Consider the following 18934-nt stretch of genomic DNA (forward strand, 5'->3'; position numbering starts at 1 on the left):
TTGCTCCTCGTTACTTGAAATATATATTTTTTTTACTAAGCTTTGTGTCTTCTGTATATAAAATAGTTTCCCTTTCCTGCTGGCATTTACTGTTTGTTGCTTGGCAACCAAAAGTCACTACATGCAGCAGTGATGTAACAACAGACCGCCCACTGACTGACTTTCCCCTGCCGCGTTTGGTGTGAACAGTGATCTGCTGCAAGGAGGCGGCATGCGCGCCATATCAAGTGGGAATGCCTCTTTACACTTAGTTATGTCTTTTGTAAGGGTATATAGACTAAATGAAGGAAGAGAGACAGAGGGGGAGCGTGGCTGGTCTCTGCAGGTGCGCTTACTCGGAGTCGAGTGACCTGCACAGTCGTGGGCTCGTTCTCCCGTACAGACCCCAGGTACCCCTCTTTCTGGAAGGTGGGTGGGTTGTCATTGACGTCCAGCACGTTGACCCGCAGGCGGCCGGTGGTCTCCTCCCCGCCCCCGTCCCGTGCGATCACCGTCAGGGTGTAGCGCTGGGCCAGCTCGAAATCCAGCCGTCCCATCAGGGTCACCTGACCGGAGTCCTTGTCAATAGAAAACCTGGGGAGCAGAGAGGCACCACGGTGAGGGACCCACATAAAGAAACACTAATATAATTCTAACTGGGAAGCAGAGAGGTCCAATGTGAGGGACCCACATAAAGAAACACTAATGCAATTCTAATACAATTCAGTGACAAACACTATGACTAGACAATGGTGCAGTGGTAAAAAAAAAAAAAAAAAAAAAAGTCAATATACTAAACTTTTTGGTGTCCATGGTAGACACTAAGAGATACCGAGTAGATTACGCACATGTTAGTTGTGAATCACCAGATTCGCTTTACATAATACAATTGTATATGCCTTAACTTTAACCCCTGGTATAGCCAGGATTTGCTTATCACAGGAGAGTAGGAGTGAGTCAACGCTTTATTAAATTAGAAGTGTCTAAACTCCACATTTCCCAAATTAGAATAATTTACCCTCTACTATACTACTGCAACTATAAGTATTTCTCAATGTCTTCAATATTGAAATGAGCGTTAGTTTACATACTTATATCACTGGTGGACTTCACCCCCATATGCTATAGTGTGAATGATCTCTCAACATTCCCATTAGGAGTAGTGTGTGTGTGCTGATTCAGCATATATTAGACATTAACCACATTGTCGTGAACAATGACCGTGTTATTCATTGCTGTTCAGGTCAGCTATCCTTAAACGTTATTGACCATTCAGTACAGAAGGGTTTGACTGTCCAAAAATATTAAGATGATGCTTTTTTTCTACAGAGGTGGCATGACAATATTACGCAAGTAATGCACTGATGGGGGATGTTTTTTCCATCATAACATGGAAAGGTATGCAACACGAAAAGACAGACAAGTCCCCTTCATTGGGACCCAGTTATATGTGTTGAACATGAACATAAATCCCAGCATCCTTATCTATCTGTTTTTCCAAATGAGATTTCTGTTGATTTTGTTGGCGCTTTTAAGAAGTGCCGGTTCAGTTTTATGCAGCTGATAAGTGGATTTTGACTAAGCAAATTCCAAAAGAGATATATTAATAGATAAGCACGGTAACAAAAATGAAAAGGGGCATTAGGATAATCTTCTACTGCAGGACAGAACTTGCTGATGACTCATTGAGAACCAGACATTGGCTCTTTAGGGTTTAGAGGTGAATCGTCCCAATTGAGCCTCTTTATGAGATCAGAACGTTTCCAAAATGACTGAAAACACCTTGTAATCGCTGGACTAAATTGGATTTAGTATAATAAACACCTTACCACAGTATTTACTGCAGTATCCACCCCCCCCCCCCCCCCCCCAAAAAAAAAGAATACAAACTCACTTTTCAGGCTCATCGCTGAAGAAATAGTTGACCGCTCCGAAGGTGCCAAAGTCCCCGTCTGTGGCCTGGAGAGAAGGAAACACAGAAGAGTGAATCAGACAAGCAATATGAAATAAGAATATCTGATGACACCAGAAACAGTTGCCCTCCTCTCTGTTTTTTATAATATCTCTGCAACCTTTACATTCCCGCCTCCAGTCCTCTTCATACTGGATGGGTTGCTGCAGATTTTTTTTTTCTAAAACATGGAAGAAACTAGAGGCTGGTAAAATGGGTCAAAACATGGATGGTCACAGCGACCCAACACAGAAACATCAGAAAATCTACCAACGAGAGGGCATTTGACCCCTCAATGATCCTCTGGTTCCTTGTAGCTGATTTATCTAAAAACTCTGGTCTTAAAGGGTCCAAGTGATTCAACGTCAACAGCATGACTAGGTAACCCATTCTATACCCTCAGCACTCTCTGTGTGAAGTAGTGTCCCCTGCCCTCTGTCTTAAGTCTATCTCCACTTAATGTCCTCTGCTCTTGGTTTCTGTACTGGGCTTAAAGTATTGGTTTGGGTTACCTTTGCAAACTCCTTTTAAGAGTGTCCAAAACTTGGAAAGATATTCAGTAATACTAAAAAAAAAAAAGAAAAACCTTAAAAAACAACAACTTTGTTCTAACTCTATTTCCTTTGAGTGCTACAGAAGCGCATAGTTATGCCAACGCAATACAGACAAGCACACAGACTGATTTCCCTTACTTGCTCACTCATACAGGAAAATGTAATCTGCCAGTCTTAATCCTTTGTTATTTCTTATGAACAAACTTGGTTCCACTTCATTAGGAAGTGAATGACCAGCCCCTTCCCCCGTGCTCCCTCTCCTCAATCAGCCTCTACCTGCCTGTTAAGCAGCTCCTATCTCAGAGAGTGCAGGCTGAATGCAGTCTGTCACCTGGTTCATTTCAAACCTGCAGCTGTTCCACTCACATACAGATGGTCCCAGGCTATAATGTTCTGCACCAGTACAGCCATTAAAGAACTTTGCAATACCTGTTGTGTGTCTGTCCACTTCTTCTCCTCTGAGTTTGCATGGATATCATTAGGCAGACCTTGCATTAACTGCAGATTTACTATTCTGTAGTTCTCCACATGGTCATGGATCACCACTGCTGTGAGAGATGGGGCTATTCTAAAACATTTCTGAACTAAATGTTTTCTCGCTTGTGGATCAGGCTGTGGTCTGCATAACAGGAGTTTTTTCACTACCATCTGTGCTGCAGCCCTCATAGTACGTGCCATGGAGACTGAGGACTATTGCAAAGCATTTCCTCCATTCTTGAATTCAGTTTTATTTTAAAGCAGAGAAAATCATGGAAAGTGTTACAAACTGAGCTTAAGAGAACTTGAAATATATAACTGAGTTGTCTGTTTCCAGTTTTGTGACTGTTGTTAATGGTTTTTACTATTTTTCTTGAGAGGAGAATATTTAGACTACTAATGAGCAGACAAACAGTAAATCGCTCTGAGAACGTTTCATTTTAAATTACCGTAATAATATATATATTTTTTCTTTTTGGGTGATATTTCAGAAGACATTATGAGCCTAATTTATTAACAAGTTACTGTCACTGCAGATAAGATACGGTGTCACAAAGGCAGTTTTAATTCCCTTAGTTTTTTCTTTGTTGAGTAAGTCATCATTATTATGAATATTATGGTGCCTTATCCATGGCGACTTCCAGGGTTTTTTAATGCATAAAAATTATCGTACACCCGTAAGCATATTTCTTATTTTTCATTCCGTTTTTTTCTGTACTATTGTCAATATTAAATACCTGAAACACATTTTAAAAATGTCAATTGGGTTGATCATTAAATTTTATAAATTGTGGGTAATTATATAATTTCATACATGACATGTTGTTGCAGATAACTGTATGTTTGCCAGTATAAATGAGAGGAGACAACTTTTTTGGTTCATTTTGATTTTTTTCTAATAATTTTGAAATCTGCCCCTTCCCCCCCCATGTCAAACGCCATCCTACACCTATGTGATATGCTGTTCCCATACTAAATTTAGAAAAATAAATCCAATGACAAAAGTTTTGACTAGAAGTTTTCAAAAGTCAATACAAGGACATCCTGAAACCGTTGTTCTGAGGCAAAATGTCCTCTACAGTAGTATTGGCTTTAAAAGCATATTAATCTCACTCATACATTCACACACTCATTTAGTGATTGATTTAAATTATATTAATAACTTGCGATTCCTAATTATCTTGTGCGCTATTTTCTTAATCAGAGCTGGGGTTGTTTATTTAGAAAGAGATATCATTTTTGTCTTCACAATATAGAGGTGAGAGGTACACAGACACACTTTCAATACTGTACTTCTAAGCGCTGTAGAGCTCCAGAGTTCCAAAACTGAAAGTCTCTCTGCACTCTAATCCTGGAGTGTCTGTCAGCAACCCCCATTCCTATTCCCCTCACTGCCGAATGCAGGTGACACTCCAGTGAGATTCTCCCAATCTGCAGCCTCTCAGTTTGGGGCGCTCTGAGAGCCTGGTGAGTGATTGATGCTTCCATAATGTTTTTTTGATGCATGGATACTGGAGTAAACCTGAGCTGCGAGGAGACAGACAGACGTGGTATTTCTAGTGACAAGGCCCCATATAGATAGCCATCTTCATTACCAAGGCTCAGAACAAACACAGCCAGGAACAGAACTTCAAGAATAAGTCAAGAGCAGAGTTTCAAGGGTATTAACAATATATATATATATATATATATATATATATATATATATATATATATATATATATATATATATATATATATATATATATATATATATATACACACAGTGTGGGTGTGTGTGTGTGCTGTGAAATTAAGACCTGTCTACCCACTATTGATTTCTAATGCTTTTTTTTATTTTTATAAAGACTTCCAGTTTCAGAGTCCTTGCACCAATGCATCCAGGAGAGGATGGGATTGAGTGTACAACAAACCAAGAAGCTGGAGGCCTGGGTTCGAATGCCAAATACAGCTGCCAGTCATTTCTTCCCATTTCCAGTAACGCAGACGCTCCCACAGTCTACATTTTTACCAGACTTTTGAGTGTCTAATGGCAGGCTGGCTTTCTTGGTTGATCTGCTGGCATTTTAAGTGCAGGGAGGCAATTTTATCAGGCGGTGGTGCGAACAAGGAATTGAAGTTTATAAAGCCTTTAAGAGTCTGGAATTCACACTGATTGCCAGCCAGTAAATTGACTTGTGTGTGTGCGCGCGTGTGTGTGTGTGTGTGTGTGTGTGGGGGGGGAGGGGGTATGTGTGCATGTGTGTGTGAGTGTGAGTGTGAGTGTGCGTTTACACCTCACCTTGCTATACAAGTAAGGGCATTTTTTGTATATTAAATCAGCAAAGAGTGGGGGCTTTAAGGCAAAAATAGATGATCATCATTTAGATATTGCTCTGTCCTAAAATAATCTGCTTTGAGAAACTAAATGTGCAAAAGATCATATTTGTGGATGGTAGTGATAGTGGGAGTATGTATGCTGTATGCTTCATTACCACTATTGACAATGCAGATCAATTTTCTATTAATTAAAAGAAAACATATATTTTAAAGGTAAAAGTTATTTAAATGAAGGTCTTTATTTCTAGTTTTTATATTTTTAAACATAGAAGAAAACAATCTTAAATCTCAAAACTGTTGACTTTTGTCTTGTTCCGTTTACTCCCTCTCTTGTTAATGTTGTTCACACAAATATAAGTAACAGCCACTTTTACACCGTATGTAATAATAATAACCTTAAACAAACAAACAAACAGATAACAGTGAAATTGGCTTTGGAAAAGGAATGCAAGTGCTTTTTTTTTTGGTTGCTCTTATTTAAAAATGGAATTCAAATTGATGGGTACCAAATTGCTTCTGTCGGAAGCTCTCACAGAAGCCATAAAAGAAACCAATTACGGACTGTCAAAAATCTGTGACAACCACAGCGCTGATCCAGCCCCACTCAGAAAGCGGCGACTTTTCCATTGCCTTTTCTTATTCAAACCATCCCGTTCGCTTATCAGCATCCTAACCGGCCAGTAACTACAGACAGTCTCCACAGGACACTGCAAGAGAGAATAGACATCAGACAATTCTGTTAGGTGGTTTGAAAATAAATAAATACATAAATAAATAGATCTACTCATATCTCATGATGGTTGACAGGGACTGTCTATGCCCACCTCTTTATGCCTTGAGATAAAGGCTTGTTTCCTTCCGACACTGGGACAGAGTTGTACAGTGTAAAAGTATGTATAGACCCTACGGACACAGCAGCTAATTGAATTGAAGAGTTCTGCTCAGTCCTCTGATTCAATCACCACTACAACCACATCAGCGCGTCTGTTTGTCAGAGTAAACAAAGCAATCAAACAGGAGGCAAATACGCCAGTGACGGCCTTAAAATCTATTTTAAAAGGTTGTGTAGTCTTTGTACATTGTGCACCTACAAAACACACACACACACACACACACACACACACACACACACACACACACACACACACACTTGTACTATGTTATTTTAACTTTATCTTTGGGTAATATCTGGTTGCAGAAGATTGGATCATAGACTTTAAATGACCCCCTAGAGTCAACTGTGGCCGATTATAATTATTAATACGATTACTGTGCATCTTATATAGCATGTTTACGTTAAAAATAAAATATATATTTTTAATACAACATGTAAACTAGTACTAACACTAAAAAGTATCGGTGGGCACCAATATCGATATTTTGATATGATATTGATATCATTCGATAGCGATAATAATTTCCATATCGCGATATCGTGGGATTAAAAAGAATTCACGTGCGCTTGCATATTTTCTATTACTAATACTCAAGTTTATTTTTTATAAGTAGATACAACAAACCCTATACAAACCAATCTCAGTTAGTCCCATATAGTCCTCCGCAAGCAGCACACTTATAATATTATTTAACCATTTTATTCCATTGAACAAATGTATTTAAAACAATCAATAGCTACAAATCAAGAAAAACAACACATCCACAACCTGTGTACCCTCTCTCGTAAGCTTCTTCACCTGTTTCCTCTCACAGCCCAATCCCTTACCGGAAAACTATATTTTCAAAAAGTGCGCGAATCAACTAATTAAGAAACAGGACCGTCTTTTTTTAAAAGGGATTCACACCTAAAAACAAACTAAAAACAAACATGATAAACAGGAAAATCAGTTAAAATATGTTATTTTTTTCTTCCATGCAGAACGTGCTCACAAGGTACCAAACGTAATTTGCATGCTGCATTATTGGGATTACTCTTAGATGTGTCAGTGGTTCATTGCATTTTTTCCATGTGATTACTTACACTATTAGCAATGTATTTTTAAAATGTGAACTTTAGGTATTATAAATAATATGTACTTTTAAAACACATCACAAAATAATGCAACATTCAGCATAACACAATAGGCTTCTTAATATATTTAGATGTGTCGTGCATTAGAGAAGATTCAACTACATCTGGACTGGCTGGTCTGCGCAGTGAAGTACAGTAATATAAATATTTCGGTTTTGAGGTAGCTGATGGTGCCATGGAATAGTAAAACAATATAATAAGACCTTGTTTTTCTCCATGGATATGAAGATACTGAGTAAGTTATTGCTTTTCGTATGTAAATATCTGTTAACGTCTATATGTATATGTTTCATAATGCAATTGTGTTATAGTTAGTTTTCTGTGTTTTGGAAGACTTTGATATTATTGATATCGAAATACGTGCACAATATCGATGTTGAGTTGCATTTTCTCCATGGGAGTTTCTGGAGCCCACAGCCCCATGCTAAAAACGATAATGCTGCCTCGATAATGCTAACAGCCTCAGAGAAGTCAAACAGCCTTGATCTAAACTAATCCTACCGTCTGTAAACTTGTAAACTGGCACACAGACATCCTGCACTGCATCTCCTGCTGACCGGCAGCAAGAAATCGAAGTAGAATTTCATATCTCATAGGCAGAGGCAAGCGACGGAGCAGCAATAAAAAGCAATTCCAAACCATTGAGCGCAGATCGCTAATTTATTTGCCTTTAATGCTCACAAAGCCCAGTGTAGCAGCCTCTGCTTATCAATTTATCTGCAAAGCGATTATGTATATTTGCAGATGACTGACGGCCGGCCGATCGGGCTGTCTATCAACCACTCACAGTCCCTAACGTCTTTAGGTCTTTCATCTAAACATCAATCTATTAAAAACTAAATGGAATTGAAAAGGAAAGCTGTGTGTGTGTACGTGTGAGAAGTGGGGCTTTGGTGGCAGACAATACTCAACGGCAAACATGCAGAACTCGTTCAAAAGGGGAGTAAGATATTATTTTATATGTTTTCAAGTCAGTAAGAAAGCAAGCAAGCAAGAAAGAAAGAGAATTTCAAACTCTTACAGCAGAACCACTGCAAGAAAAAATTACCATTTGACTTTATTTTCTTTATCCTTCTTCCTTGATCATACCAACTTCTAAAGGTGCGCTGAATAAATGTCTGTAGCAGTCGTCAATTATGTAAACGTCTTGCTGTTGAGTTATCTATTCAAGGATGCCAGATTTTAAGCAAACACGGTCTGAAACAAGGGGTCTGAGTGGGGTTAAAGCACCACCCCCAGACATTAGTTTTTCCTAATGAAAATGCGGTATTATTGCAGAATAAAAACACTTGCATATATTTTCAGAGCAGACTATTATTTTTTCAGAGATGCCAAGATACTATTTAGTAGGCAAGCAGTCTGAAGTGTCTCAGAAACAGGCTGTGTGGAGCCCCTGTACTGTACGTGTCAGTGAATGTGCCCCCCTCCCCCACCCACCCCCGCGTATGGCTGACAATGTTTCCCGAGCGAGTGTGTGTCTGTTTCCACCTGTGATTCCAAACCGCTTCCCTTCAGCGACGGAGGGAGAGACGCTGTCAGTGGAGGCAATGAGCCATTTGCATTTTAAAGCGCAGTTTATTGAGTGCGTTGGCAGCGGAGCCCTCTGAGATAAAGCTCCATTATCACCGTTGCTCCACTCTGGGCTGCCCAGCAGGGACACACAGAGAACTATTGATTTTCCACATGGAGACTGGGGGACAAAATCGACAAAAGGAAAGAGAGAGACAGCTCTTTAAGGAGCTGCAGAATGAAAAAGAATGAGAAACTTCAATGACTCCTACAGTCATTTTTTTTTCCTTCTGTTGTTGGAGTTGGAGTTTTGCTTAGCCGCCCCCCCCCCCCCCCCCCCCCCCCCCCCCCCCCCCTCGATTATGAATACAAAGGAAGAACTCTTAGCTTAACTTCAGCCCACAGTGAAACACTTGTTTTATTCATGTCAGCTCATTCCAGCTATAAGGATGTTAGCCCCTGTGCATGTCACACTTGTGTCTGATGTGACTGGGTATGTGTGTGTTTTCATGTGATGCAGACTGCACCTGTGCAGCTAGTATTCTATGATTTTGCAAAACTAGATTCTGACCCCCAGCCCCAGGCTATCAGTACTGTATGCTTTATGACTCAGGCTATGAGCTGAACCCTTAGCACAAAGTGGATTAAATATTCAGCACAAGCAGAAGTTACATTCTCTAGCACAAACATCGAGGTACAGCTGCATTCAACTCAAGTCAAGTAGACAAATGTTGCAGTATAATTATGATAAATGTTTTAGCCAAAAACACTGTCCACTATTTTTTATTTATTTTCATTCAGACTTTATAATTGAGCGTTTAGGAAGAATCTCCTATGGCTTTGTCACACAAGAATAGACAGCCGCTTTTGTGACACTAGTGACACTAGTGAAGGCTTCAGTGCATTTGACTTGAGTGGTACAAGAATCCCGCTCAGGGTCTAATAATATGATGATAGAGTCCTGGGGCAGGGCCATTTCCACAGCGACACCTCTCTCCCAACCTCTATTATAGTGAAAAACTATTTTGTTATTACAAAAAAATGTAGTTTCATGGCAATGTTTGTTTTTCCTGTTTTTATTTTTAATCAAACAAGGACAAGAACAGTTCAATTTTTAAAGAGATTCCCCAGCCAAATGTTTTATTACTTGACAAGTGGAGCCCAATTTTGATGGAAAGGCACGTTTCCTAAGAGGATTACAACAATTGTAAATAGGCAGAAACAATTTACAGCAAGCTTTGTTTTTTTGTTTTGTTTTTGTTTTTACTTTTAAAGATCCTCACTGAAGAAGTTTCCATTTTACTTTCAAAACATGGTCCACAGGAGGAGTCCCAGAATGTTTTACTCTAAAGTGTTACTATCACCAAGGAGAAAAAACATCCTGCCATCTTTGCTGCAGTCTTGCCAGCGAGGGGTATAGCTCTGCTATCTTGGGTGTACACCTGCCATTGTGATTGCAGTTCTGCAATCTTGTTTGTAATTCCACCGTCTTTGTTGTAGTTCTGCCATCTTGGTCCTGGTTCTGCCATCTTGGTTGTAGCCCTGTCAACAAAGGTAGTCCCCCCATCTTGGCTGTTGTCCAGTTATCGTCACTGTGCCACCATGTTCATTGTAGTCCCGCCATCTTGATTGTAGTCCTGCCAGTAAAAGTTGTGGTTTGGTGAAGGTCTGTAACGTGGGTCGACAAAACTACAATTTATCTCTCAGAAGATCCAAATAGGCCCTAGATCTCCCTTAGCAGGTAATCACTTCTTCAAGACTTCATGAGACTCATGCTAGTTTGCATAACTCCAGGATTCATGGCACCAAATAAAAAAAAAAAAAGAAAACCTGGACAAGGTGCAGTCCAGTTACATCCTCCCAATTGCAGTTTAACATCACAACCCTGGCTGTCCTTACTAGTTTGCTGATTGTTTAAATGGGAAACCATCCAATCATTATTTTATTAAATTTTTTTTTTTGCTTCCCGCTCTCAGCAATCTGAACAGTGCCACAGAATGTTAGATGGAAATATATGAGCTACCTTGAGCCCCCGGTCCCAATGCAAACAGAATTAGTTAAAGTATATTCAAATCCACATGCCTGTGGATGCACAGAGGAAAATGAAGCACCAGGCAATTCATCTTAATACACTTTGTTGGACACATTGGTAAATATTCACACCCTAGGGGGAGCAAAAAAATGAGTATTCAAATAAGGGTGAAAAACAATTGCGGTTCTCTACATAGGAACAAACCTTACACATGTTGCAATTCCATTATTGCTATGTAGATTCTAAGTGCATCTAGAAACCTATCATTGTATGAAAGAAAAAATATCTACACGTCTTTGTGGCAAAGTGCCCACCCCTTGGTATTTATTTATGTAAGTTTTTATTATTATTATTATTATTATGCAGGCAGACGAAGCAGTCCATCTTATTATTTACTGTCTGAGGCCGGCGAAAAAGCCGGGCTTACAATGTGTAGTTGGTGGGCATGGGGTTAAAACCCCTTCCCTAGAACCCTCATGGGAATATGGCTGGAGCCTTAAGGTAATTATTGTATTAAAATTAGGTAATTAAGGCTCCAGCCACAGAATATAAAAAGATGCACTCCAGGCTTATTAAAAGAAGAGTGTCAGAGGCAAGACTTGAGTCTAAATAATCAGAAATAACAATGCTGGACATGCTGGTTTATTAACCAGCACGAAACTTGTTAGTGTTTTATTGTTTGTTTGTTTGTTTGTTTGTTTGTTCGGCCAACGCGCCCATTTGTTTTGTGTTATTTGTCTAAATCTTTTGTTTTATTATTTAATAAACGCGCTGAGCGCCGTTGCGCTTCAGTTTTGCCCTGCCCTTCTTTGTTTTGTGTTGCTTCTTCCTGGTCCGTGACGTCACACCACCTGCGCACTGCAACCCCTCTGCCACACTCTTACAGATAAAAGAACAGGGGTGATGAAGACTGGGGGAAACCATGTTTATCTTCTCAATTATTCTCAATCTAAACTCATTAAAATGTACCATTTCATTTTCAAGAGCTCTTCTCATTTAATCTTTTTAATTGCTTCCCAAACTTCTTTTTTTCTTCTTGCAGCTTGTCCCTTGTTGTCTTTATAAGAACGATCCTTTCTTTCTAACTTTTTGTACATGCAACATGTTTTGGTCTGATTTGAACATCTGGCATGCTTTTTGGCAAAATGAATGGTTACAGTACGGAGGTACTATTCGATAGGCCTGTGTCCTGTAAAGTGGGGTTGAAGGAAAGATTGTGCTGGGGGTGGCACTTTGTAGATAGCTCTTCTTCTTCTTCTTCTTCTTCTTCTTCTTCTTCTTCTTCTTCTTCTGTTTCCTCTCCTTTGCGGCTTTCCTTCAGAGCGAGTGATTAAAGAACAGGGAGCAGGAAGACACACACTCATCAGAGGGTCGGCCTCAGCGACAGGGCTGGTGTCCCAAGACACTACTTATCAGACCGTGAGGTGCGGTTTCCATTTGTCAGACAGGACAAGGGATTTGGGATTTGGGAACCTGGGATAACTGCCAGCATACACTATGACCTCTGCGTGTGTGTGTGGGTGCGTGTGTGTAGCTCAAGATGGTAAACTGTTAGATCTGATTTAGAGTAGAAGTTCAATGCAGATATGTGTGGTTTAGCTACAACTCGGGTAATGTCGCTCCATGACCTTGTGGAGATTAGAATAGTTAATATTTTTTCTGCTTGTGATATGTGTTTTAATCACATTTTATTCCTGTTGCACCACTCATGAATATTTGATACGTTTAATAAAGACAATGGCAAATTTGACCACATGCTCCCACACACAATATAAACAGTATATAACAAAGCAATCTCGAGTTCATGTTTAATTTTCATAGCAAAATGCCACACTCGCCCTTCTAAGAAGTCATTAGATAGCGTGTTAGTGAGGATGACATTAATTCCTTAGACAAAGGCAGCCTGTGTGATTGAACTGACACTGCAGAGCTGCTAACACCCCCCACTCCCAGCCCTGCAACTCCAGCAGCGGAAAGACATCACAACAATCACTCCGATTAATGCAGACTTAATGAATTATTTAAACATCTGCTAGAAATAAGCAGACACTCTCACAGAACCCAGACGTTCTTCCAGACTGCCATTTAGTGCCATCTGTTAACGAGCCGAGCAGGTAGAAGCGCGTCCCGACTCATTTCACCCTGCGCTCACAGCATCTCTGTACTCCAACACAGAGCAACAAAAACAAAACACATGCAAGGGCAGCTAGAGCAAACCTTGTGAAAGCATGGTACAGCATAGATAAGCATTGTAAAGCCCAGAGAGGTATGGTACAGCATATTAAAAAGCATGGGTAACCAAGGTAAATGCTTAGTATAACCATGGGAAAAGCATGGGGGAAAACTGCAAACATCAAAAGTGTTATAAAAGAATAGACTAAAATAATGCAAGAAGTGTATACAAAGCATAAATATTACAGGTTAAACACATTTTTCATTACCCTTTCATTTTTTTTCAGACTCCATTTTAGATTTAACTATGTTTATGTCAATGTTCACACTGCTGGCAGCGCAAGTAAGAGAGGGTTTTTTAGGGTTACAAGCATCTTACTCTTTTGCTAATGCAGGTGCATCTTTCTTATGACTGGAAGAATCAATTGAATAAAAATATATTTTATTTTAGCAATAAGCAGTACCCACTAGAAAGTTGGTTCAAAGGACCTTCCTCAATGATTGATGATCAATTAGTCTTTTCTATATTTTTCAGAGCGGGAGTTTTACAGGTTAAAAACACGTCCTCCATTTCCCTTTGGGCAGTACTGTACTTACAAGGACCTGCAGGACAGCTGTCCCTACAGTGGCATTTTCAAACAGGCTGGCATTGTAGAGCGATTTGGTGAAGATGGGTCGGTTATCGTTTTCGTTGATGAGGTCGATCTGAACGCGGGCGAAGCCAGCATGCTCAGAGGCAGTCTCGTTCGCCAGCAACTGCGGGAACAAATAATCAGAGAGTTAAGAATAAAAAAATAAAAAAGGATGTGGATCAATGAGAACTGGTAACTGCACTCATAGTCTAGGGTGTGGGTAGGACGGTACTCATTTAGAACTGGTAGCTGGAGAGGCGAGAACCTATCCAAATGGGAAGGGTAACAGGGGAGGTTGTGAGGGAGGAAATGAGGGATGGAGGGAGTGAAGGCAGTGAGGGGAAGAGGAGAGGATGGAGGGAGGGGAAGAGGAGAGAAAGGAAGGACTTACTGAGATAGGCTAACTGGAGAGGTGCTCCTATCCAAGGGGCAGGGTGTGATGGAGGGAGGTCAGGGAGGGGAGCGAGGTACTCACTGAGAAGCGGTAGCTGGAAAGACGCTCAAAGTCCAGATGTTCAGCCACACGGATGCGAATGTCGGCTTGGCCCTGGACAGAGGTGGGGGAGATGATGAAGTGGTCCGAGTTGTTCCCAGTCAGGAACACCTGGAACATGCTGTTAGGTCCCTGCAGAGACAGACACACAGACACACAGACATGCTGTTAGGACCCTGCACAGACAGACAGAAAAGGTTTTAGAACCCAGCAAATACAGGCAAGCTGTTATAACAGCTGTGTGTATATATGAAAATATATATATATATATATATATATATATATATATTTGTTGAAGTTTGGTTATAAGTTAATAAGACTGGCATTGCAATTCTGTAGTCAGATTCCATGTGTATGTTGTTTTGAGTAGCTCAGTGGTTAGAGAGCTGGGCAATGGGTTTGAGTTCCTCAGTGGTTTAAGAATGTGTTGAGCTGCAGTGTGGCAGGCAGTGGATTTCTCAGTAATTATATTGTGTCATGGCAAATATTCTGGAAGGTTATATTAGTTTAGTTTTTGAGGGGGTGGGGGATTGCCCAGGAGGTTTTGTGAAGCAGAAACCCCAGTGCCCAGCTGTGAGATAACCCCTGTCTGTCAGACTCGGTGACAGAAAATCAAACCCTTTACTGTCTTCATTAGTTCAACACCTATCTCTGTTCAATTCGGCTTTAATTAAAACTGAAGCTCTGAGAGAGGGGAGCCAGACAGCGTTGATCAAATGCACACACACACACACACTCGCACACACACTTACACAGGCAAGCATGATAGATATGGAAAAGCACATGATAAAAACTATGGCAAACTGTGGTGAAGTATAGAAAACGCACAATGGTTAAAGCATGGTAAAACTACAAAACTGCCCTGCAAATTTACCTTGGTAACTTTTACAAGGGATGGCTTGTAATGAGGATCAACACTTTACAGTCTACAAAGTTAGGGGTAGGACTAGGGTTAGAGTTTAGAGTTAAGGTTAGGGTTAAGGTTTGGGTTAGGGTCAGAGTTAGGGTTAGGGTTTGGGTCGGGGTCAGGGTAAGGGTCAGGGCTATAGTTAGCGCTAGAGCTAGAGCTGGGGCTAGGGTTAAATATTTTGCATATTCTGTTTATTGCATTTATTTCTTTCAAAACTATTTGTGGTGCATGATAAAACTTACTGAGTTGTGTTTTTATTTTTAGCTACAACCACCTTAAAGCGTTTAGGGTACAGTTATTTTTATTGTTTTTATTTCATAACTTGAAAAAGTATTTTTTGTATCTTTGACTAAAATGTTTTAAATGAATATCCCCTAATTAATTTTTTTACACGTCTAAACTTTTGGCCATCTGTTTTTAATGTATCTCTCTCTCTCTCTCTATTTGACTGTTGTAATCTGCATATACTGTATCGCTCCGTTTTCCCTCTCCCTGTCTCTCTATCTGTTTTTTCATCTCCCTTTCTCTGGTCAGAGGTCCGCTCTTATCGCTCTGATGCAGCCTGAAGATTACATTTCAGCCCGCTCCCAATACAGACCTGAATCTGCAACTGATGTTTGTTTAAACAAGCTACAAATGAGCAGCAAGCATATATGTGCATCCAATTCTGGCAGTGCTGTATCTAGTCTTGTTTTAATGCAACTTAATTGAGCACAGACACAATAGGCTTGAGCTTCCCATCAATGCTTAAAATAAGATGGTCTATTTTTTTAAATCAGTACTAAAATGAATTTAATTTAAAAGTGCTCTTAGGAAGAATCAAATGTTGAAAAAAAATCTGCACTTAAATTTTTAATCTGTGTAATTTTCATAATACACTGTTACTTCCATTATAAAAGTTAACCACTTTTTTTTTTTGTAGTTTTCCCATGCTTTTCCCATGCTTATACAATGCATTTACCATAGTCTGCCATGTTTATTAATATACAATGTTTGCCTATGCTTACTGTCTTTTATTGCACTTTGCTGTGATTTTATTGTGGGAAACCTTTTTTACTTAGAGTTTACTATATTCGAAAGGTTTATTAGACCGGACCCACACTCGGGGAAATAGAGATTCTTTCAAGCTTCCCATCCATTCTTCTATTAGCTCATTAAGGCTTTTAATAATGTGTCTTTAACTAGAGAAGAAAGTATCTACAAATGTAATTTTTTGTTTTATGATGTTTGCAGTCATTGCGAGTGCTTCTGGGTACTGTTTCTCCAATAGGGAGTTATTGACACTTCCCTTTACCTTGCTTTGAGCTTGTCTGGAGAATCCTAACTGCCTAAGACTTCCTCATTCCATTCATGTGCAGATATGACCTTTCAACTTTGCCAGCCCAGAGCTACATGTGAAGTAGGTGGTGCTGGCAACAATGTGAAAATTTCTGAACCAAATGAGATTTTGTTTAAATATATATTGCTGTGTGATACAGGAAAAGTAAAACAATACATTTCTGGAAGCCCTTTTATAGTTGTATTAACTTAGCCTTTCAAAAAATGAGTTTCTGCTGTAACCATGACAAAACTCTTACCCTTTGAATCAGCTGCTTCTACATTTTATCCTGAACAGTTGCACATCATTTCTCAAGCAAAAACACAAACAAACAATGACACATAAAAGCACACACAGGGAGACAGCAGCCGGCCAGAAAAACAATCAAAACCCCAAAAAGATAACGGAAGATAGCAGAATGGATTAAGTGCCGATTGTACTTTCAATCCACCTCCGAGCAGGATAACTATTCTGTGAAGCAAAGAGATTTCAAACGGAAGTGGAGTCGCAAGCTGCACTCTAAACGTTTTGCCATTTCCATTCAATTGCTTTTCTTTCCTTTTTAATTTGAACCTGGCTGTTTGGGGAATGATTAGCAGACATTACAATTATGCTAATGGTCTGATTAAAAATGAATTGTCGGCACTGCTATCCAGCGCCTCTGCAACGCTCCCTGCTTGATACGCAAATCCCAGCAGTCAAACCAAGTCTCATTCTACTAGTGAGTGCCCGTGTTGTTGGCAAATACCAATATCATCCATCTTTGACTCTCTGGTGGTGCAGTGCAGAAGGGATTACAGGAGTTGCAGATATTTTTTAGGCACTGTATGTGTTTCTCTCCATCTCTCCTTTCCCTCACTTTCCCCCTCCCCTTCCTGCTCCATCCCTCTTTCCCCCCTCCTCAAACTCTTTCTTTCTCCCTCTCTCCATCTTTCTCTCTCTCCATTTCTCTCTTGCTATCCACCTTTCCTTTTCTTCTCCCCACATCTTTTCCCTTTTCTATCTTTATTCCCTCTCACTCACTCCCTCTGTTTTTCTCCCTCCTTCCCTCCCATTCACTTCTTTGCCTCTCCCTCTCGCCTCAGCATGTTTGTTAAATGTAGGGTTACATTAAAATTGAATTACTACAAACTAATGCATAACTTGGACATGTTTGAGGTTCTCTGGTGTTCTAATGGTGCTCTATGTGAAGTCTGTGTTGATGAACTGAGCATCAATCTGTAAATGCTGATTTAGCTGAAGTCTAATTTTACTGAAAATAAAGTGTGATAAAAGTCTCTCCTTAGCCCTTTCTTTGCTACCTCTCTCTAGCAAATACAGTACAGTACACACAAATAACAAAGATAAAAAAGAAACTCAAGTGAAGTCAACAAAGTTAAAACTTCCTTTCTCCTTTCTATCCCCCTCCCTCTGCTCAACCCCTCTCTCTTTTTCCCCCTCTTTTCATCTCCCCTCCTGCTCTCTCCCTTCTCCGCTGCAATTGCTGTCCGTACGTGGCTACACCCCCTTCAGAAAAAAGCAGACAGCCTATTAGGCCTGACACTGAACACTTCTCAAGCAGACAAATCATTTTCTCACTATCTGTCTACACTGCAGCACAGTTTACTGCTAATGTTCTGCAGTGTTAAAACCATTTTTATCAGTTCTCAGGTGTGCTGTAAAAAAACTGTTAGATATATTTTGGAGACGTTTTTCACAATTACAGTTCAGAAGGTCTCTTTCCCTCTCCTCTCTTCTACTTCTATCACATTCCTGATTTCTTCTCTGCTCATTTTCTCTCACCCTCTCACATTTCCTCTGCCTCTCCCTTCTCTTAATATCTCTACCCCATCCACCTCCCTTTCTCAGCCCACCTCTCCATTTTTTTCTTTCTTTTCTTCACAGCTCCCTCCTCTCTCCCTGTCACACTATTCTCTGATCCCCACTTCACCCATTCTCTTTTTCCTTTCCTCTCTTCTCACCTTCTTTCCCCTTTCTCTCCCCCTTCCTCTCTCTGAGTTATCTATCAAGTTCCACCTGCTCGGTCTCGGCACAGGAATCAATCAGAGTTGACTAGACTAGCATTCAGCTTATCTCTGCTCAAACGGATTGATTTTCCTAGTTCGGTATAATTTGATGCCCTATCCCCATCTCTTCCAAAGCAAATTAAATTGTAGTTGAGTCAAATCTGCCGCTAGTTCCAGTGCGTGAGTACCTGTGTGTGTGTGCGTGAATACCTGTGTGTGTGTGTGTGTGTGTGTGTGTATGTGTGCGCTGGGGAGACTGTTAGATAAAGTTAAGCTGTAAAAGCTGGACACACGACACATGATGTAAAACTGAGCATACATGAGCCCGTTGTAGCCACAATGGGAAATTCAGGTCTTTTGGGCTCAGATAAGGCTAATTCCTCAAATGCAGCACACAGATAAGGGAACCTGATGTTGCAGTGTATTGGACAGGGAAAGACTCACCAATAGAAAAAAACAGGACTGCCATGCACAAACTGCATCGATGGTTTCGATTGGACCCTGCAGTATGGGTGCTTTGTCAATAGGTTGGGGGAGGGGGTTGATATTTCAA

The 18934-nt window shown here is 40.2% G+C and overlaps 1 protein-coding gene across 1 annotated transcript in view; it reads right to left on the reverse strand.

Annotated features, from left to right (window-relative positions):
* Positions 1–18934, reverse strand: part of LOC121321765 (cadherin-23-like) — a 162653-nt gene that overhangs the window by 77690 nt on the left and 66029 nt on the right. Inside the window, exons 11-14 of the mRNA XM_041260921.1 lie at positions 14130–14279; positions 13620–13778; positions 1874–1938; positions 336–573 (exon numbers count right to left, since the gene is read on the reverse strand). Coding sequence (XP_041116855.1) covers positions 336–573; positions 1874–1938; positions 13620–13778; positions 14130–14279 — 612 coding nt within the window. The remainder of the gene's footprint in view (positions 1–335; positions 574–1873; positions 1939–13619; positions 13779–14129; positions 14280–18934) is intronic.

The sequence above is a fragment of the Polyodon spathula genome, chromosome 10, assembly GCF_017654505.1.
Source record: "Polyodon spathula isolate WHYD16114869_AA chromosome 10, ASM1765450v1, whole genome shotgun sequence".
In the NCBI taxonomy this organism is placed as follows: Eukaryota; Metazoa; Chordata; class Actinopteri; order Acipenseriformes; family Polyodontidae; genus Polyodon; species Polyodon spathula.